We start from the raw sequence: 22,570 nt of genomic DNA on the forward strand, positions 1-22,570 counted from the left end.
GCCCATCTGGCTGGGTTTCCCCAGCCACTCTGGGGGGCTTCCAACAAAATATTAAAATACAATTGCAAGTGCTATTAAATTCAGTGGAACTTCCTTTTGAACAAACATGCTTAGAGGATCAGGTTGTTATTTGCATTCAATGTGGATGTTTACATACTGCATGAACCAAGTACTTAATTATACATGCACACATATATATGTTGCAGAAAACTGTGTTCTCATCTTCTCCTTACCCACCATGTGAATAAGCCCCCTAACCTGCCGAAAGCAAAAAGTCTGTACCATAGACAATGACGGTGGCTGTGGTGCTCCTCCGTTTGGCGACAATGTTCTTGGCCACACAGGTGTAGTTGGCAGTGTCAGAAAGTCTGGCTTGCTTGATGATGAGGTTATGGTCAATGGTTATCAAGAAGTTGGTATCTTGGGCAGTGTCAACCACATCATCATTCCTCAGCCACTCCACCTAGAGAGAGCCACGGGGGGAGAAAAACAGGGAGGAAAGGAATAGCGAAAGAAGGTGTTGGGACAGGTAAAAAAAAAATGAAGGAAGGAGGAAGAGGGAGCCACTGTTAACTACACACACAATACATGCAACATGTGATCTTCATTCCAAAGCCAGATCTATAACTATAAGTTTCTTTTTAAAAAAGTTGTAAGTTTCCCCAGCAAGCCATGGAACTTTGTCATCCAGAGCCTGGAATTCTGTTGGATAACCCTCCAGGGGCAGAGTCAAACTGCGGGAGAATCACAGTGCCTGCTGTGGTCGCAGAGACTGCTAACTCATAACTGCTGCCTCCTGTGTTGTTTTTGCTTCATTAGCAACACCGAAGCAACCTCTCCAGGAAGCAAGCCTGGGCAGTGTGTATGGAGGTCCCGGGCTGACCCGATTACAAGACCCCCCCCCCACTCTAGGCCTCACTGATGTAGTCCAAAAGAAAGCAGAGCGAAATTTGCCGTGGGTACCCATGACAGAAAACTCCATTGGGTTCCTGTGGCATGTATACGTTTGCCCACTTGCCTTGCACTGGTACATGCAATATCCTACGTAGAAGTAATACTGAGTAAGCATAAACAGGCCTTATTTATGAAGCATCCTGAATCTTGTGATGTTCAACCTATTTTTTAAATAATAAACAACCCTGCCTGTCACCCCAGGAGGCCCTAGTACCATAATGCACCTGGGCTTTGCTCATTGTTCGAGAAAGGACAGACTTTCTTACAGATAACCTTTCTATTTTTAATTTTGTTCCCATCTGCCACACCAGCTGGATGTGGAATGGCCCAGTTCAACCACCTCACTGTTTTGTTAGCAAAAAACAAAACAAGGCCAGACAAATCGCGGATTAATTTCTTACATTTGTATCCTGCCCCAAGTTGCTGAGACCAACAGTTTTAGCCCGACAACAACTCTGAAAAGTAAGTTACGCTCTGAGAGTGTGAGGCTGAAGGCTTCAGGCCTCATCCACACTGGCAACAAAGTAAAATGGGAACGAGATGGTGGAGTCCTGAAGCGGTAGATTAGACTGCAAATTTCGGGCTGAAAGTGGTGTTTTGCCATTTCAGCGAAAAACACAAAACCTTGCACATAGAAAACTAGCTCTGAAGGGGCTGGGCTAGGATATGCTAGCATCCCCCCTCCCGTTTCTAAAACTTGCCAAACAGGGTTGTTGTTAAAACATATGTGTGCACTCAAAACTAGTACAGTATTTTGCACCTGCAGCCTGAAGCAGAAATATCCATTCTGCCTCCTCATTCACCTGCATGCATGGACCAGGCCTCTTGGTGTTCTAGAGGCAGAAACCAGGTGTTACCCTACAGGACACTATGGTCTACCTGCCCTTAGCTTGGATTGACCTGTCTCTCCATCGGCACTCAGTTGCCAGGTATATGCATGTGTGTGCTTAACTGCCTGCACTCCATCTAGACTGAGCATCTTTACACCCCAGGCACCTAACGTTAGCTGCACAGCCATATGATGCTGTGTTGGCAGCGGTGGCGGCGTTACCCTGCCACTGCAGTCACAAGTCGCTGGAAGCTTCCTGTGGTAGCAGCAACAGCAGAAAATTTATGTCCCTGGGATGGTGCCACACACCCAAACAACTGCTCTGGTATGCGTGCCGGCAGGGAGGTGGCACCGCCCTCTGTTTGAAAGCATGCTGCACAACACTTGCAGAACCAGCAAATTTGGGGGCAGCTGTTTGCTACCACTTCTGTGATGCTCCCCATGGGCTGCCTGAAGATGCTGCCTCACTCTGCCTTGTGACAAGGCTGCGACACCCTGAGAGCCTCATGGAAGGGAGCCGGGGGTTGGAGTTTCCCCAAATGCAAGCTAATGTTCCAGCCGTTACACCAGTTGGGCCATTTACACAGGAAGTACCGGGTCACGGGGTGTCAAAGGCTAAAGATGACCCCATGCGAAGCTCTGCCACTGTCAGGGGAATTCCAGGAATGTTGATACGTCCTAATTCTAATTGCTCTCCCCCTCACTGGAAAACAATTCGTTCTGTGTTTTCGTTGCTAAATCCTGCGAGGAGTTAATGGCTGATCAGCCCATGCGGGAGGGAGGGAAGGCTGGGCTGAACAGGTGTTGAGGTTAAGTGCATTATTAGGTGTCAGAATAACAGATCCGCTGCCTAAAATAAACACTTCTGCTGAATAATGAAAGCAGACGGCCTCGGTGCAAGGCTATCCATCACGGCCCCGATCCGGCTCTGGGAGCCGACTCATTTACCTCATGCACACTTTTTTTCTCCTGGCTGTAAACTGGCAATCTGCTAAGGTGCCAACACTCCCAGCTGGAATTTTATGGCAGTTGCTTGGAAGAAGCAGGCAGGTGTGTGTGTGTGTGTGTGTGTGTGTGTGTGTGTGTGTGTTTCTGAGGTGTGCATAGTGGGGAGAGGGTGGCTGGGCAGATATTTGAGAGAAGTAACAGCTCCCCGTGATTTATTAATGGGCTGCAATGGGAAAAATTGCATCCTTGCCTACAATTATTCACATTCATGGTGTGCCTTCAGGGAAGGCACAGATGTGCCCAGCTGTAGGAGGAAGGCAGGAAGTTTCTGGTTACCAACCGCCAGCAAATTTGGAGAGTGGTTGGTTGGTGGGTGGGTGGGTGGGGGACAGATATCTCAGCAACCAAAATCTATAAAACAAGTCTGCATGTCTGAGTTAGAATAACACCCTAAAATTGAAAAAAAAAAAAAAAAGCAGGAGACAGATATTTCAGGAGGCTTTTAAACATTTATTCCAGCATCTGTCTTATGGAACAGGGGAAAGTAATACATTTAATGGGAGAGCAGCAATCACCATTGGAGGCAATGCTACAGCCCTAGCTCATGAATCTCAAAGCATTCTGCCAGAACAAGCCTGGTAGGAAAAGATATATATCACTGTCAGGGAAAGTGCTCTAAGTCTCCAGGTGCAATCTCAAACCTGGGTCCTTTTGAGAGCTGCTCTTGCTCTCAAAGCAGACCATGGACCTCCTAGGCACAAGTATTTATTTGTGACAGATCCCTGTCACTCTTGCTGCCCCCAAGTAACTTCCCCTGTATTCTTGCCTAAAGGTTTATATATATATATATATATAAATTTTTATGAAACTTTTCCATAAAATCTCCAATCATACATAATTCCACATCACATATTTTAGCTTATTGGACCTCCCTCAACTTCTCTGACAATCATTCGTAGTTAAATTTCTATCTGTATTCTTGCCTAAAGGTTTTGGGTGATTTCAGTTGGCCATTCACCATGTTAAGTTGCACAGCATCTTCACCACCATCTAAGAAAACTTGGCAAGAAGAAGCAGGGTGAATTTTTGCCACTCCCTTGATTGTGTCTGATTGGGTGCAGAAGTGTGGTAAAGTTCTCCTCACTACCTAATAGAAGGATACAGAGGGATAACTTATTGAGGGGCTATGTCAGGTGTGGGGAACCCATTTGACCCTCCAGATGTTGCTGAACTCCAACTCCCATTAGCCTCAGCAAGCATGGCCAATGATTATGGAAGTTGTAGTTCGGTGACACCTGATGGGCCAAAATTTCCCAACACCTGGGTTGGGAAATGAACTCAACCTTAGGCTCCATTTCAAGATGCACCCACTGTTGTGGCTGCTTCCTCAGTTAGTCTACAGCAACCTTTGCCAACATAGTCCCCCCCCCCCCCCAAAAAAAATGTTTTGTAGTACAACTCACTGCATCACCAGATAGCTTGGCTGCCCAAACCATCCATGGATCATCAACATCTCTAGATGTTGCCCTTTTGTCTGTTTGCGGGAATATTTGTCCCCATCATCGGTTTGCACCTACAGTTTGTTTATTTATTGCATTCTATCCTGCCCTTCTTCCAAGGAGCTTGGGTCAGCCTTCATAGTTCTCCCCCATATTTCATTCTCACAACAACCCTCTGAGATACGTTAGCAGAGACAGTTGCCAAGGGTCACACATTGAGGTTCATGGCTGTGTAAGGATGCAGGTCTCACCTGCCCTAGTTTGACTGTTTATACAGACAAACACACACTCTCTCTCTGCTGTGGGCCTGAATTGTAATTGTGTCAGCCAGCTTTCTGCTCTGCTCAGAGAGGCTTGCAGCGTATCTTCTCTCTGCTTGTTGAGCACTGTGATCCGGTTGCGTGTGTTGATGAAGTGGAGGACCTGATCTGCTGGATGGATGCTTCCACCTTGCAGCGGGAGGTTGGGAACAGGATGATATTTGGGTGCTTTCCAGCTCTGCATCTATGCCCTAGCCTGATAGCGGTACTGTAAAATAAAATGAGGCTAAGAAGAGTTATCTTCTGTGGCTTTTTGCATGAGCAGCCTTATCCTAATGGGTATTAGCAGCATCACACACTAATCCGTGTACTTCTTGGCAGCTCTGGCTATGTGCCCAGTCCACAGCCAGCACCACCAGTTTTGAGGAGATACATGGTGCCAAGCTGAAGTGACCTCTTCAGAAACAAGATTCGTCTGCCTGCCTCACTGCAACCCTCATTGAAGAGATCAGAGCTGTCTACAAGGGCAATTCCTGATCAGAAGCCATGATGAGCAGCAGAAATGCCAGGCCATAGTTGTTGTTGCTATTATGTTTTGGTTTATTTTTTACAAAGCGGAATAAACCTCACTCCACCAAGCTTCCTCCCCTTAGGAGAGACAAATATGCCACCAAAGCCTTGAAAACTGTTTGTAGGGAGTGCAAACGAGAATTGCAGCTGCCTGACCTCCATGTGACATGGATAAAACTGTCCAAAGTAACAGGATAGAAGAAATAGGGCCAAAGGCGACACTGAGGTTGGTGGCGACGGGGGTGGTGGTGGTGTAAAACAAATAAATCCAAGCTCAATGGCAGGAGTGCATCGGAAGGGTAAGATTCCTTTCTGCAGCTCAAAAAACCGGCTGACTAATGGAAGCTTAGTATTTTCACAACCAGGCAGTTGAAACAGGTTTGAGAACTCAAGGCTAGGCTTCTTTTAGGGCCTGCATGGGCCCAACTAAAGAACTACAGAAAGCAAATAAAAATTAAAGCACCTGTTTCCCCCCTAAGGGTGTGTGTGTGTGTGTGTGTGTGTGTGTGTGTGTGTCAAAAAGGCTAAATTGTGCAGTTCTCTAAACGGGGAACATCCCCCAAAGCCATGTAGCCTGGACAGTGCAATCCTACACAGGCTTACTTGTGTAATGGTACTTTCTTTTGAGTAAACAACGCCCTACGCCTAGGACTGAAGTGTCAGTCTATTTTCTGCTAAGCAGGTACCTACAATGAGCCCAAGTGAAGGGAGACAGTTCACATTTATGGGCAGAGAAAGGAATGAAACGAGTATAGAATGTTCTCTTTCTCAGTGATCTGAGATAAGCCCTGCACATCCCTTGGCGCATGGGAAAGTGCTGCATGTGCACTTTAATAACAGTGATGATAACCATCACACAGAAACACAACATGAGCATGCGTCGCCTTGTGGGAATAATTGCAATTCAGTTCCGCAGGCTCCTCCCAGCTGGCGGCTGCTGCCACCAACGCCCCCGCCCCCCCCCCCGGTGGCCTGCCTTGCTTACCTCGGCTGTTGGCACTCCTTCAGGAGGGCGGCACTGCAGAAGCACTTCGTGATCCAGAGGAACCTCCTTCCCCAAGGGCTCCTGGTCAAAATTCTTCCTCAGGTCTACGAATGGGAAACAAAACAAGCACCAGGCATCAGTCCAGGAGTCACTTGCAGAGCTCAGTTGCCTTGTCATACCAGCTGAGAGAAGGCGGCATGTCTAGAGCTCAGCATGAGCTTAGGCTGGGTATGCACCAGAGATTTAAAGCACATTTTCCTCCCCTGCCCACAACCCTAGGAACTGTATTTACACTCTAACAGAGCTACAGCTGCAAGCGCCCTTAACCAACGACGGTTCCCAGGCTTCTTTGGTGGGAGAAGTGTGCTGGTTCCTTACTTGGCAAGGCTGCCAATTCTTACTGAAATGAAGATTTGGAGGTTTGTGGAGAAACGCACTGCTTAAAAGTCCTTGTGGTGCCATTCTGTTGGCCTCACAGGTTATCTCAATAAGGGTTTTCAGAAGCACTCAGATGATCCCATCGAGGTAGTTAAAGGAGGGATGGCGATGCAGAGTTTGTATTTTACACCCCAGATATATTTACTTGGGAGTAAGCCACTTCTACTTCCAAAGATGTATGGGCTTGCAGGGAAAAGGAAGTCTCTGCTGAATGTGAATGTGCGGACTGTATTTTCCAAACTCCCACAAATCAAATGGGTGAAACAGTTGAGAGAGGCCAAGGTTTCAGAGCCCTGCATAGCTGTTCTCCATAAAATGTAGGACATGATATTTTTGTGTGTCTGCTCAGGGCCTGCCCTACCATTAGGTGGTGATGAGCTGCTTCAAGCAGTAGAATCTGGGTGGGTGGGTAGCAGTGGTGAAGTGCTGGACAACAGAGTTATGTCTGCTGTACACCATGCCTTCCAATATCTAACTAATCTAACCAAAATGCTGAAGTAGGAGACAACTACAAGTCCAGCTGGCTTTAGTATACGGTGTGCAAAGAGGAGATCACTTTGTGCTTGCTTCAGATGGCAAAATTTCTTGATCTGCCTCTGCCTCTACTAACTCTACTCCCAAACAAAATATCTCAATTCCCTACTATTCCTTCCCTGTGCATCAAAACCTTTGCTAAAATGTTCTGAATTCTGTACATCAACATTAGAGAATGATTGTATCGCTTGCAGCCACAGGGAACAGGAATATATTAGAAATATTAAGCGGCTTTTCTTAATACTTGAATATTGCATCAGTTTCAAAGAACTTTGTGTGCTTAACTAAACTGTATCACGAGTAAACAAGCCCCAGTATTAACCAGTAGGTGGCACTATAACCTACCTAATTTCTCTCAAGCAGTTTTGACAAACTGTTCCAATGAAAATAAAAGCTGTCCAAAGTAATTATTTTTGAGGATGATTACGATGATGACAATGATGATAATTTGCTGTCTTGTTTTATGAACAAGACTTGATCGTTGTAGATCTTATCACAGCATGATCTGCTGGAACGAGAAAATTCACTGGCTAGCATCCCTCAAACAACCACTGCTTCTAGAACTGCATATTGCAAGTTTATAGTGCCTATTTGCACAAATTTCTAATCCTTGCATTTCTAATCCTTGAGAATACATTTATTTTTATTTTTTTGTAGCATGGGAAGGGAGCCATGTAGAAAATAAAGCCACATATTTTGAAACTAGTGTGGAGTGCCTGGATATATAAGCACTGCAATTTTTTTAGAAATAAAAATAACATTGTGCCATTTGTGAGATTAAAGTGCCACACCAAAAAAATGGGTGGAGTCAACCCAAAGTCATGTTTAGTCCACCATCTTGATGCAAAATGACACCTGGCATCTGAACATTAACAAAAATTGCCACTCCCACCACGGGTGCCATCATGCCAAAATTGGAGATGATATATTGAAAAGCAGCCAAATCTATTCTATGCTGAGAAACAGGGGAAGTCATGCCAAAGGGACATTGCAGTCTGCCAGCTTGATTAAAAATGGCAGCGAGTGTCCAAATATCAGTGAAGAGCACTGCTCCCACCTCAAGAACTCTCGTGTCAAGTTTGGCAATATTTTTCCAAGCGGCATCCGAACATAAAGACAACAAACTTCCCCTGACATCGAAATAACTTGCCTCCATCCTCGATTATTAAACACACAGTAAGGCCTAATCTTTGCCATTCTGATCCCACGGCCAAGGGCTCTCATTTTCTCCCATGAGAATGGGGTAATAAATATATGAACATATGTGAAAAGCCCATTGAAATCCTTGAATCAAACAATCCAATAAACTATGATGAAATGAATTCTCTTTTGTCTTGTTCTGCTCATTAAAACAAAAAACCCCACAACCCTCATCAATAATAATAATAATAATAATAATTTATTATTTATACCCTGCCCATCTGGCTGGGCCTCCCCAGCCACTCTGGGCGGCTTCCATAGAAACCAAAAATACAGTAAAATCACACGTTAAAAACTTCCCTGAACAGGGCTGCCTTAAGATGTCTTCTGAATGTCAGGTAGTTGTTTATTGCTTTGACATCTGCTGGAAGGGCGTTCCACAGGGCAGGCGCCACTACCGAGAAGGCCCTCTGCCTGGTTCCCTGCAGCTTTGCTTCTTGCAATGAGGGAACCGCCAGAAGGCCCTCGGCGCTGGACCTCAGCGTCCGGGCAGAATGATGGGGGTGGAGACGCTCCTTCAGGTATACTGGACCGAGGCCGTTTAGGGCTTTAAAAGTCAGCACCAACACTTTGAATTGTGCTCGGAAACATACTGGGAGCCAATGTAGGTCTTTCAAGACCGGTGTTATATGGTCTCGGCGGCCGCCCCCAGTCACCAGTCTAGCTGCCGCATTCTGGATTAGTTGTAGTTTCCGAGTCACCTTCAAAGATAGCCCCACGTAGAGTGCATTGCAGTAGTCCAAGCGGGAGATAACCAGAGCATGCACCACTCTGGCGAGACAGTCCGCAAGCAGATAGGGTCTCAGCCTACATACCAGATGGAGCTGGTAAACAGCTGCCCTGGACACAGATTTGACCTGTGCCTCCATGGACAGCTCTGAGTCCAAAATGACTCCCAGGCTGCGCACCTTGTCCTTCAGGGGCACAGTTACCCCATTCAGGACCAGGGAATCCTCCACACCTGCCCGCCCCCTGTCCCCCCAAAACAGTACTTCTGTCTTGTCAGGATTCAACCTCAATCTGTTAGCCGCCATCCATCCTCCAACCGCCTCCAGACACTCACACAGGACCTTCACCGCCTTCACTGGTTCTGATTTAAAAGAGAGGTAGAGCTGGGTATCATCCGCATACTGATGAACACCCAGCCCAAACCCCCTGATGATCTCTCCCAGCGGCTGCATGTAGATGTTGAAAAGCATGGGGGAGAGGACAGAACCCTGAGGCACCCCACAAATGAGAGCCCAGGGGTCTGAACACTCATCCCCCACCACCACTTTCTGAACACGGCCCAGGAGGAAGGAGCGGAACCACTTTATGACAGTGCCCCCAGCTCCCAGCCCCTCAAGACGGTCCAGAAGGATGTTATGGTCGATGGTATCAAACGCCACTGAGAGATCCAGCAGAACTAGGAAACAGCTCTCACCTTTGTCCCTAGCCCGCCGGAGATCATCAACCAGTGCGACCAAGGCAGTTTCAGTCCCATGATGAGGCCTGAATCCTGACTGGAAGGGATCCAAATGTAACATAAAATTCTCCTTTCCAACAAAGGGTATCCCTCCTTCTTTCTCTTACACACACTCTCACACCCCAACGTGCCCAAAATGTATAGAACGGCTCACACTTGAGCAAACATGAACTGCTTACAATGTGGCTCTTGGCGGGTATTCTGTCCATCTCTGTCCCTACATACAAATAGACTAAGTACCTGGGGAGAAATGCACAGTATGAAAAATACCCCTATGAAGGAGGGTTAAACACACTCAAGACCTACATGCTATCCTGACGTAAGCTCTTCGGCTTTTGGTGGTCCCAGCAGAGCTCCATGCCACACACTGGCACCAGTAGTCTTCTAAGCCAAAGAGTTCTTCCACTTGCTGTCGAGAGACTTCAATCTGGACTTCTCTTACAAGGAGCCCTGGAAGAAGAGAAAAAAGGAGGAGGGTTAATGATGAGAGCCGGGGGGGGGGGGATGAGAAGCTAGGACAGTGGACTCTCCTTCCTTCGAGGTTTCAAAGTGGAGCTTGGATGGCCATGGACCATGGATGCTTTAGCTGAGATTCTTGCACTGCAGAGGGTTGGACTTGATGACCCTTGGACCCCTTCCAACTCTATGATTCTATGATATGGGAAGGAGGGAGATAGAAAGAAATGCCTTCATGGAAGTGAGAAATGCATACACAGGGCTGAAGCAAGGGTAGAAGGGGAAATGGTGGCCCTACACACCAGAAAGAAGGCATGGTTGAGTACAACATCCATGGTTTCCTCACTACCTAAGAAAAGAGCTTCAGTTGATTTCATGATAGCACTCGTCAAATATCTGAAGAGCTGTCCTGCAGAAAATGAAGCAGATTTATTCCCTGTTGCTTTCAAGCCCTCTGCCTTGCATGAGACTTGACTTGTGCAATTACATATGGTTGGAATTAGGGTTGAATCACCATCACACAAGTCAAGCATGTGTAAGGTGAGGGTTTACTGTAATGTAGAAGGTAGCTCCCTGTCTCTCTTTTGGGCTAGGTAGCAGATTTGGCAGGGTTGCCTCATGTGGCACTTCCCTGGGGTTGTAGGGTTGGAAGCAGAAGTAAGGTGTTGGAGGAGAGAGTTGTGTGTGTCATGTGGCTGGCTCTGTGTCCCCTGAGATGGCCTGTTGAGAGCCAGTATGGTGTAGTGGTTAAGAGCGGTAGTCTCGTTATTTGGGGAACTGGGTTCGCGTCTCCGCTCCTCCACATGCAGCTGCTGGGTGACCTTGGGCTAGTCACACTTCTCTGAAGTCTCTCAGCCCCACTCACCTCACAGAGTGTTTGTTGTGGGGGAGGAAGGGAAAGGAGAATGTTAGCCGCTTTGAGACTCCTTAAAGGGAGTGAAAGGTGGGATATCAAATCCAAACTCTTCTTCTCTTCTTCTGTTGCCCTCCAGTGGAGGATGCTGACCCACAGCTAGTGTTGAAGTAAAATTCAACTGTCAGTATGATGGAATGTGAGTTAGGACGCAATCTTGTCTTTTGCCTCAGGCAACAAAATGTCTTGAGCTGGTCCTGCCTCTTCCAAATGACGGCCAAAGATTCAGGAGCCGTTTCTCACTTTTTCATCTTTTACCTCCACCCCAACCGCCCACAGAGTGCTTCTTAAAATTAAGTTTGGAATACCTGCTTTGCTTGAAGATGGCCCAAAGTTTAATCCCCAGAATCTCTGGTTAGGGGGCTGGGGAAGAGACCTGCTGCCAGGCCATGTAGACGAGAGTGAGCGAGATGAACCAATGGTCTGACTTCAGTATAAAGCAGATCTCAATGTCCACACATAATTTCTTTAATTGGCTAGGAGGCATGTACAGTCCAGGACAAAAGCCCAATATCCTGATGGGCTGTCACCCCCCTTTTAAGCTATCTACAGTTGGTATACAGTTTTCTTGGTCCTACTAGGCCACATAAGCAGGGGGGGGGGGAGCTGGTACTTTCATGTTATAGGGAAGATAAACTTATACCAACCCTAGGGATAAAGTGGGGCAATAATGGTTGCCATGTCTGTCTGTCTGTCTGTCTGTCTGTCTGTCTGTGTCTGTCTCTCTCTGTGTGAAAAGAGGCAGTTACAAAAAGAAAGAAGTGGAAGGACGCGAGAAATTTAGACGATTAAGAACTGAGTACCAACAGGCTGAGCAAATGAAATATGTTTTGAAAGAAGAAGCTCCTCAAGTCATAAGGGAGGCTGTTTCTGGTCAAATGAACTTCCCATTGAGGGCAGAACTCTAGAGTCACCCAAGGGTGATAACTCTGATAGAGCCATTATCAACATTCAGCTGTTTTACGAAAGAGTCGCTATTACTACTGGCTAAGATATACCCCATTACTCCTCCTGTTTTAGTGCAACCTTAATCGCTTCACCGTCGCATTAAAAATCACAGCCTCAATTCAGCAAGGCACATAAGCATGTGCTTTAATCTTATTGCCTTAATATAGTAAAACCTCGCTGCCAATTGTCTACAAATGAAGAGCAGAGTGGATTCAGCAGCAGTTGAAGCAACTGTTTCTCTTGCCTTTCCCATTATGACAATTGTATTTCATTTGCTTATAAAACATACACACACACACAGACACACACTAACGGTGGTACTAAAGATATGCAACGTGATCTGAAGATGTTTATGCCCTCAATAAAGATGGCTGCTACTTTAATGAACATGGTAGGTAGAGACAGATAAAGGTTTTGAGCCCGTTATGGCTGACATTTCCAACTGCTTTCTGTGGGTCTGGGAAGCTGCCATCTTATTAATAAGAATAGCTCTCAGAAGCCTCTTTCTTTATACTTTAAGGCATCTGCTCAAATTCTAAACTACCAGGACTGACCCGTTCTATAAGTAAATGGTATATTTGCTCCATGACCTTCAAATCACAGCTGTTTTTCAAACCCAAACTTAATTACCTGTAGTGTTCATAAGCTGAAGGGTGACCATGCTTCAATTGTTATATCCACAGACAAAGTTTGTTTGCCACAAACCCTTTCTGGTGCTCTTCCCTGGTTTTCTCACCAAAGAATATTGCAAATTGAAGCCTGCATGCATTAGTCTGTTCAGAGATCACTGAACACTCCTCACTGAATTCCCCGGGAAGAGGGCATGTCTGTTATAGCCTGGTGCTGCTACTGAGAATCAACTTCTGGAGATCTCGACCCTCTTCACCAAACTACAATTCCCAGAATTCTCTTGAAAGACAAGATTGCTCATTAAACCTGTTTAAATCTGCAGGATATAGTCACAGTGTTCTCTCATTCTCTTCCTAGACTCAGCAAGTAGCCCAAGTCCCAGCTTTTGGAAGAAAGTACTTGGGAAGCCGGGACGCGGGTGGCGCTGTGGGTTAAACCACAGAGCCTAGGACTTGCCAATCAGAAGGTCGGCGGTTCAAATCCCCGCAACAGGGTGAGCTCCCGCTGCTCAGTCCTAGCTCCTGCCAACCTAGCAGTCTGAAAGCACGTCAAAGTGCAAGTAGATAAATAGGTACTGCTCTGGCAGGAAGGTAAACGGCGTTTCTGTGTGCTGCTCTGGTTTGCCAGAAGCAGCTTAGTCATGCTGGCCACATGACCCGGAAGCTGTACACTGGCTCCCTTGGCCAATAAAGCGAGATGAGCGCCGCAACCCCAGAGTCGGCCACAACTGGACCTCATGGTCAGGGGTCCCTTTACCTTTACCTTTTACTTGGGAAGCCTGTGTTCAAATCCCCATTCAGTCATGGAGTTCACTGGGTGATGTGGCACCAGTCACTATAGGGTTGTTGTGAGGATAAAATGGGAGTGGGGAAACCATGTATGTCATCTTGGAGGAACAGCCGGGCACAAATGTAATGAATGATGGAGGGGGAAACAGATTTATGGGCAGGGATAGAGGCAGGCAGGCATGTGATAGGAAGTGGATCCTCAGAGGAAGCAAATAATAGTTGGGTAAGCTGAGAATGAGAGCAGCATGGGAAAGATACAGATAATTGTCACTCATCTAGGCCATCCACTGCCAGCCCTGCAGCTTATATGCCTCCCACATTGTTTTTTAACCTCTCTGGGATGCAAGCCTGGGCAGTGCATATGGATGTCCTGGGCTGCCCGAATAACAAGCCCTTGTTGATGTGGTCCAAAGGAAAGCAGAGCGATACGTGTGGCACCAGCTTGGCTGTAGGAGTTGCCAGAAGGAGGCATACAAAGTGCCGTCCAACCATCTTAGGGATGCCACCAGCTCTGCAACAGGAGATTGGCAAATGGGTCAGTTTCAGCTGATCTCTGACAAGAACACACTCTTGTGTGCTATTTGTACTAATAACGCATGCGTTTTTATTCATGCTTTGTCCTAGTAGATGCATTTCTGTACACGTTGCTTGGCTGGAGAAGTGTGTTGCAAAATTTTGAGAAGTGTGCATTTCGAAGAAGGGTAGCAGCATTTCAGTCTGAGTAATGTTTGGGAAACAGCAAGTTATGCAGGTTCACCTATAAATGCGAACGGAATTTAAATTCCCCTCCTTCACTACAACCCGAGGACAAGACTTACTTTTTTTTTTTTTTGGACAATTAAGTGCTTCTTGAATTCTGAATGTAAAGTAGAAATGGTATGATTGTGTGTGTAGCTCCCTACACCAAGTCCTTTGAGAAGGATGGAATGGTAGTCAGTTAAAATATTTAAGAAATATTAATTCCTCCAACTTTCTCCTTTGCTGTACAGTGCCGGTGGATCACATCCTAACATGTCTCGCTCCTTTCGCTGGTGTGATGGTAGCGCAGGCGGGATGTCAGGAATGTGTGGCAAGTGGTCTCCTGGGACATTAAAGCCTCTTGCCCGCCTGTTGCAAATCCATTTGCTATTCATGCTGGCAACCTCAATCCTAATTAAATAATTTAGCCCTCGAAGGCATTTAATGTGGACTTTTTGCGTGAGTTCAACAGTGCAGCACGGACTTGTTTAATGGAAGCTTTAATTACAGTTATATATTCATTTAAAATTGTTTTACAAAGAGAGATTGCACTGAGCAAATGGGAGAGGGAGAGAGAGAGAGGAAGAGAGAAAGGGGGGAAAGAAATATTTTCTGACTGTTAATAATATACATTGCAACCATTTCTCGCTAATGAAAAAGAAGATGATGAGAGCTCAATTCATACCATGGCTTTTTCAATACATACATACATACATACATACATACATACATACCTACCCAATATAGGCAACCTCTTGCAAGATCCCTATCAGCACGACTAAGAAGGTGGGGAGTTTGTACAAGACACTGGCCCAGTTCATACATAATACTACAGTTTGTTCTTGGCTTACCACTCATCATTTTTTGGGGGTGAGACAAACCATAAACCTGGTTTCATACACAACACTAAGCCAAACCATGGCTTTTTGCTCTGGGTAGTATGGCAACAGTAGGACTGGGATGGGTGGGGGGGAGGAAAAAAATTCTCATGCTGAGTACCCCATGCTTGCTCATTCATGCAAAACCACTGGTTGTTGGTGGGTTGGGACCCACTACTGTGGCCTTATCCAAGGTGGGTCACAACAACAGCAGCATCACCACCGTGCAAACATACGGCAAAGGAAAATCAACAAATGGGTCTCTCAAATGCATTTTTGGGTTGAAGGTGGGCTCTGGCTCTGAAAGGTTTGGGACTACTGTGCTATGACACAGTTTGGCTTGGCGTTGCATGTGAACCAAGCCATCCTCTTGCGGAGAAATTGCATGGATTCGTTGGGGAATCTTGCAAGTGCACCAGCTCAAATCGACTATTAGAGTTTTGTTTCTGTGGAATGAAGGGAACTTATCGAATATTAAGCACGTGGAAACATGTCTCCTCTAAGAGACAAGTCATGTGTGTGCATGGACTCCTGTGATCATTCTTCATGCATGTAAGCGCATTATACATGCTTATGGTGACTTTTTTTGTCTTTCACACCACAAGTCTCCAGAACGGATTCCACAGTTAACAGGGGGGTAGGGCAGGAGTCCTTGCTTGCAGAGAACCAAATCTTTTAAACCTCTGGTCCCACTACCCACTATCCCTGAACCTCTTCCTCCCATGTTGGCCACTGCTGCTAATATACCTGCCACCACTGCTCTGCTTTTTTAAAATTTCAGTGTGGATGTATGCACATGCATTTACAAGGGGCCACTTCAATACACAAAGAGGGCAGAACTCTAACAATTAAAGTACAGCACACATAGCAGACCAGTTTGTTTGATGCTTGCATAAACTTAGAAATAAAAGTGATGGCAGCTGATGTATCAATGAAGGAGGATGCCTGATACTGAGTCTGAATGTTGCTACATCTAGCTCAGTGATGCCCACATTGACCAGCAGGATTCTTGTATGGTCTCCACTGCTGAGTGACAGCACCTCCCAAACAAAAGGGTTGGGGAGCAGGAGTGAGGAAAAACAGGAAGGCACCGCAAGGATGAAGGAATTCATGTAATGGAATTAGCAACACCTCTCTGAAATTACCAATATGGCCACATCTGTTTAATCAAGCCTGTCCCTTGGCAAGGATGCACACTCAGCAGGATCAGACATTTACCAATAAGTGCAACCAGCCACCCTCTCAGTCTCCTCCACAAGTTGGCTGTTGGTACTTGTTTGCCATTTCCAAAATGGATCTTATCTAGGGCAACAGGGCAGATTATATTTGCATCTTCAGCACACCACCCAAGTTCCATTGCTGATTAGTAATGGGGGTAGGGGGAAGCAGCTAAATGTGAAGCTGACTGTGTAGGTAGGTGATATGTCAAAAGCCGTCCTGCATTTCTAAGGGTGCAGGGATTGCTCATTGCTCACAGAAACTATCCTTTGGCCAGAAAACATAGGCTGTGAAATCAGCCCTCAGAGATGATTTCATGAGATTTGAATTATGGTGGTGCAGGTCACACACTTTTCTGAACTGGTCATAAGTTGACTCTGTTTTTGACGTGTGTAAATTCAGTGCTTGGCCACAACAAACTGATCAGGCCTAGCTTGTCAAAGTGTCATCAGTACCCACACTAAGCACCTCAGAAGATTTACCATGTGCTATTACACTGCTGAAGCAATTAGCATACTAAGGAGCTTTTCTTACATTCTAAAGGAGCAGAAAATGCCCTCAGGTGGAAACCATACAATGAGCGACCTTGTAATGAGTTCTTGGAGTGAAACTGACAAGAGTAGTTTTAATGGGCAGAAGTTATAATGCTATTTATAAGTAGTTGGCACTGTATTAAAATCCATCTCAGATTATGCCACCCATTTAGCTACCTCTGTTGTTTAGAATATTTCCTCACTTAACAAAATGACCCAAACCCTAAAGACCTCATCTGGACCATTTTGTTTACAGGTCTGGCCCTTCTACTAGTGACTTCCTTTTCACAATGGCTCTTGAAGACTCTTCATCCACAACTGAGGAAAATCTAGAGAAGTGCTCTAAGCAGAACATGACTTAGGATCAAGATGGGCTGAATATTCCCCTCTTTTGTGGAACCACTTGTCCTTCACAAGAATGGGGGGGCATATTAGGCAACTGTAAGACAGGGTTGGGGAGAGAGAGGCAGGTGAATGTTAAGATATTTTCAGACCTGTTTTTAAACATGAGATGGCTGAGGGGTTATCAGCTGAAGTGGTGACAAGTGTTTTTTATTATAAGAGAAAAGGCGGAGATTTTTGAAAGCTAAGATTAAATATTACTTAACATTTGCTCCACCCCCTGAAGTCAGAGAAAAATAGTACTTCAACCCTGGATCGGTATGGAACAAGTACTTAAACTGAGGCCTACCAGAATCTTTCACATCTGCCTAACCACGCCTAGTTTGCCTGTGTGGGAAGAGAGAGAGAGAAAGAAAGAGACAGAGAGACAGAGAGACAGACAGACAGACAGACAGACAGAAAGAAAGAAAGAAAGAAAGAAAGAAAGAAAGAAAGAGAAAGAGAGATCTCTCTCTAGATTTTAGTATGCTAGAATTAATCAGAAAAGTTGGTATGAACATATAGACAATACAGGATCCCTTACTGTATTTCAAAAGGTATAAGAACATAAGACTGGCAATCCTGGATCAGATCAAAGGCCCACCTCATCCCATCATGTTTCTGGCAGTGGAAAGTCTGGTCCCTCTGGGAATCCCACAAGCAAGTTACAGGGACAGTCAGTTCTAGTTTGGGGGTAAGCCAATTCCATGCACATGTAGCCCATTTCCAGGGTTGTGCTAGGATTCCATGACTTAAATCATGAAGCTTGGTACTGGGACATCACCTGATGAGCTTGTTTCAAACAAGACTAAGACACAATTTCTCATGGCACTGATCAGGTGTGGGCACAATACCCTTGAACTGAATTTGAACCAGTGCGAGTTATCTGAGGATCTGTCTGTCACAAAGCCAAGGAGACCCAGTTCTATGAAGTTCAATTGCAACAAGGCTTCTAACGTCCTGAGGCAACAATCTATAAATCATTCACTTTGGTGGGCTAGCCCCATTCAAGTTCACAACAGAAGGCTGCTGGAGGATGGCTGTAAAATCCTTGAAAATCCCCCAACAGCATCTCAGCATAAAACTGAACTTTCAGTCTGGATTCTTGTGGGGAACCTACTGCTAACCTCTTGCCACGGTAAAAATTGACTATGCTTCCCTACTGCTTGCTTTCTTGTTCTTAGCAAGTTTCTGATCCATGACAGAATTTTACCAACCCTCACTTTTAAGATTATGTGATTTTCTTAAGAACCTCTTGTGAAACACTTTACTGGAAAATCTAATGAAAATATGCCTAAGCAGTTGTTATTAAATACTAGCATGAATTTGCACGTTAAGAGTGGGACTTTGTTTCTTCCACCACAGACGTGTTGATACAATTCGCCCTAATAGGATGTTGAAATTAATTACACCATGATTCAGTGTTATCAAGGGCTTATCTAAACAATCGGGTGTAGTACATTACTACTACTCTGGCTTGCAGACATTTTACCTCCAGGAAAACCTTTCTATATTAGTCTGCTTTCAGAGAACCATGTGAACTGCAGACGATTCTGGGGGTTCCCTTTAGAGAAAGAGCCAGTTCATGAGCTGAGTGCGTCCCCTAGAACAGTATCTCTCAAACTTTTCAGACCTGGGACCCACCTTTAACCACAACAAACAATTGCAGATCCATCTGTGTCTATGTCTACCTCTATCTCTCACTCCACATATTTCAATGGTGGTAGAGTTGCTCTGTGGTTTAACCCACAACGCCACCCGCCACAGAGCCTAGGGTTTGCCGATCAGAAGGTTGGCGGTTCAAATCCCCGAGATGGGGTGAGCTCCTGTTGCTCGGTCCCAGCTCCTGCCAACCTAGCAGTTCGAAAGCATGTCAAGTGCAAGTAGATAAATAGGTACCGCTGTGGTGGGAAGGTTAACAGAGTTTCTGTGTGCTGCTCTGGTTTGCCAGAAGCGGCTTAATCATGCTGGCCACATGACCTGGAAGCTGTACGCCGGCTCCCTCGGCCAGTAAAGCGAGATGAGCGCTGCAATCCTAGAGTCGTCCGCGACTGGACCTAATGGTCAGGGGTTCCTTTACCTTTACCTTTAGAGTTGCTCTGCTTTTGTGCTGTTCTACTTTAGATCAGGCTATGACCCAAAGGCAGGTCTTGACCCACCAGCTGAAGACCACTACCCTGAAACACACCCAACATTATCAGGTGGCTGCTCATTTCAGGGGGCAACACTGGTGCACAAGCTGATTGTCAGAAAGGCTTGGCCACCGTGTCTGGTCTCCTCACTGAGGAACCACTGCTAAGCTTTCATAGAGACAGGAGTTTGGAGAGAGAGAGAGAGAAATCACTTGCTTTGGCCCAGTGCTCTTCCTCTGACCAAGCGTCCCAGAACTGCTCTGAATGAGAGACAGGCTAGGAGAACTTTTGTCAGTTTTAATTCTCAGCTATCAAAAGAAGGCAAGTCAACGTATTTTAAAAAATATATATTATATAACAGATGGGGACGTGCTCTATGGCATATGTCTCAATGGAGAAACAAAAATCTAAGCTATAAAATATCATGCTTGATGGGTAGAAAAGAAGAGTAGAGCTGACACATAGAGCTGGCCCAAGATATTTTAGTGTCTGAGATGAAGGTATCTTTCTTCAGTACTGGCAATGGAACAGTCCTCTCCTCTGCACCTGAAGGCAGCAGGCTAACCTAGGGGGCTAATTTAGGCTGGCTTATGGTGTAGGCAGGCCCTGTGGCAAATACAGTTCTGTCCTCTAACTTCCTCACTGCCACTCCCTGATCTCCAAAATGTGCTGTCTGAGGCAGCTGCCTAACTGTACCTAGTGGTAGGTCTAGTCCCAGGTGGGCCTGAGAGATGGTTTGATCCTCTAATCCTTCTCACCTGTGATTTCGTCCAAGCTCTCTGTGGTGATGTGATCATTCTGGTTCACCCACTCGCCGTTGCACTTGAAGTAAATCTGGGTGGCAGGGTTGGCTCTGCAGATCAGTTCCACTGGCTTGTTCTTCACAATGTAGGCATCTTGTGGCTCCAGTAGGAAATGGGGAAGGGACTCTGCAGGGGCTGATGGGAAGGAATCTGGAAGCACCTCTCCATACTCAATCCCTACAATGAAAGAGGAGAAATGTGAGAAATTTAGCTCCACGTGCTTCAAGCAGCAATGCAGACCTCATAACCCGACATCAGTTCTTGGCTTTGAAAGAACGGTGTCTGATGGACAACAACCTGAATTTCATAACTTTTTGACTCCTTGTCAGTTGCAGCTTCCTTTATTCTTACCCCCACTTCGTAACTTAATATATTTGCATAGTCATTGGCCCAATTCAGATATATATACCGTGGTTTGCAAGTATGGACTGTAGTCACTACTGTTTCCTGGTTTGGGATTCTTTCATTAAGGCACTCAAGGGAAAAGAAAGGGAGGATAGAGAGTGCAAACACAACTATTGTTCTCAGTGCAATGCTGCATGGTTTATTGGGTCAAGAATATCATGGCTGAACCAGGTCATTGTCACTTCCTTTCTCTTGGGACACCAATCCTTAACAGAGATGCAAGCATGGAAGCATACTTCTTAGTGGGACAATTTCTACAGAACCAGCAAAGTGTACTATTTGAAGACCCATTTACATATGCTTGCTCATAACTAAATCCCATGGACTTCAATATAGGTTACTCATGGGCAAGTCATGAAAGCTACTATAACACTGTGGGAAAGATAGAATCTGGAAGTCTCTGGTTCTGCCATGGACCATATAGATGGCTTCAGACAAGACACTATTGCTCAGCCACCTTCCTCCTCCAATCAACAGTATGGAGATACCACCCTGCAGGATTAATGAGCTATAAAGTATTTGGATGTCCTAAAGCACAGATGGACAATCCAGAGCTATGGGGGTAAACTTTATTTTAGGTAGCCCCCGATGCCCTTCTGAATCTTCCCTGGTAACTGGTTAAAGAACAGAAAACATAAAGTAGGGGTAAATGGACAGTTCTCAAAAAGAATGAGATCTTCAACAAAAGAAAAAGTTGCCTGCCCCTTTCCTAAAGCATCATACAGATGCTAAACATATTACTGCCAAGTGGCGGTAGGATTGCATCCTTCATGTGTTACAGCCACATGGCAGGGATCTTGAATGCACTCCAGTCACTTAGCAATACAGTGAGAGTTGCATGAGAAAACTGGAGCCAGACTGGCAGGCCCTGGGAGACACAGGACACCCCGGTCTGGGTGCTTCACTCCTGGCTTTGAGCCCTGAGGAGATATATGTACTCAGACTCTTGGGAAAGGGCAGCTGCATACACAGAAGAGAGTATGTAGGGGGAGATACATAATGTGTTTTCTGTTGGGGGAAATACTCCAGGGGATATTCCTCTGAGATGGGCAGCCCTGAAGGATGAAGAGTGGGGAAAAGCCTCTTAAGTATAGAATATAGGACAGAATATAAGTAATAAGCATTTCATATTCAGAGAACATTCTCCACTAGGCTGTAGCAATTTTGAAAGGGATTACAACGCAGATCGACCCTGCCTGCCAACTGCACCATATTTCTCTCTCTCTCTCTCTCTCTCTCTCTCTCTCTCTCTCTCTCACACACACACACACACACACACACACGGTAGGCACTGTGTGCTGCTATTAAACCCTCTGAGTACTGGCAGAGCTAAGGCAAGCATGGTGTTCCTATGATGTTTCATGGTTCAAGCATGCTTTGTGTCCAGCCTGCTTAGCACTCCCAAGGGCCTTCCTGGGCACTGCAGGTAAAAGACCAAAAGTAAACAAACAGTTGCAACGAAGCAAAAATCTAGGATTGAAAGATACCAGGCAAATCTAGGCATTCTTGGGGATGAGCTTCCAAGTTACACAGAAGAAATGAGGTCTTGGATGATATATTGCCCTCAGCTGCTGGGTCATGCCACACAATTGAGCTGCACAATCATTCATACACACACACACACACACACACACACCTTTTTAAAAGGGGGGTTTATTTATTAAGTAAAGAAAGAAGAGAAAGTCAGAAAGGCAAGAATGGAAGAAAGAGAGCAGGAGAGAAGGAGAAGGAAGATGGGCATATATTGTAATAGCTGAAAAGTGGATCCCATGGTACAGATTGAGCTTGTGAGTTTGGACTAAAGGGAAATGCATTGGTAGTAGGGTTGCCATATTTTGAAGAGCAAAAAAGAGGACACATTTGCCAACTTCTGCTTTTAACTATGGATTGCTATGACGACTCTCGTTTTACATACCCATGAAAAAGAGGACCTGCCCTGGAAAAGAGGACACATGGCAACCCTACAACCCAAACTAAGTACCAGTCAATCTTGAGTTTGCCCACAAACTACCAGGGCCTGCCATTTTGAGTCCTTTAGAAAACAAACCACAAAGGGAAATAATGA

At 45.6% G+C, this 22,570-nt stretch overlaps 1 protein-coding gene and 2 long non-coding RNA genes across 4 annotated transcripts in view; 1 reads left to right on the plus strand and 2 right to left on the minus strand.

The window, feature by feature from the left end:
- Positions 1–22,570, minus strand: part of LOC307216337 — a 355,708-nt gene that overhangs the window by 76,631 nt on the left and 256,507 nt on the right. The gene's annotated exons all lie outside the window — the stretch shown is intronic.
- The window catches only part of LOC307216357, a 621,279-nt gene that overhangs the window by 54,664 nt on the left and 544,045 nt on the right, over positions 1–22,570 (plus strand). The gene's annotated exons all lie outside the window — the stretch shown is intronic.
- The window catches only part of UNC5B (unc-5 netrin receptor B), a 168,281-nt gene that overhangs the window by 31,766 nt on the left and 113,945 nt on the right, over positions 1–22,570 (minus strand). For both annotated transcript variants that reach the window (XM_079976254.1, XM_079976253.1), the window contains exons 2-5: positions 20,056–20,277; positions 9,989–10,132; positions 6,046–6,149; positions 283–463 (exon numbers count right to left, since the gene is read on the minus strand). In XM_079976254.1, coding sequence (XP_079832380.1) covers positions 283–463; positions 6,046–6,149; positions 9,989–10,132; positions 20,056–20,277 — 651 coding nt within the window. The remainder of the gene's footprint in view (positions 1–282; positions 464–6,045; positions 6,150–9,988; positions 10,133–20,055; positions 20,278–22,570) is intronic.

This window comes from Podarcis cretensis (assembly GCF_951804945.1).
Source record: "Podarcis cretensis genome assembly, chromosome: 5".
NCBI classification, from domain to species: domain Eukaryota; kingdom Metazoa; phylum Chordata; class Lepidosauria; order Squamata; family Lacertidae; genus Podarcis; species Podarcis cretensis.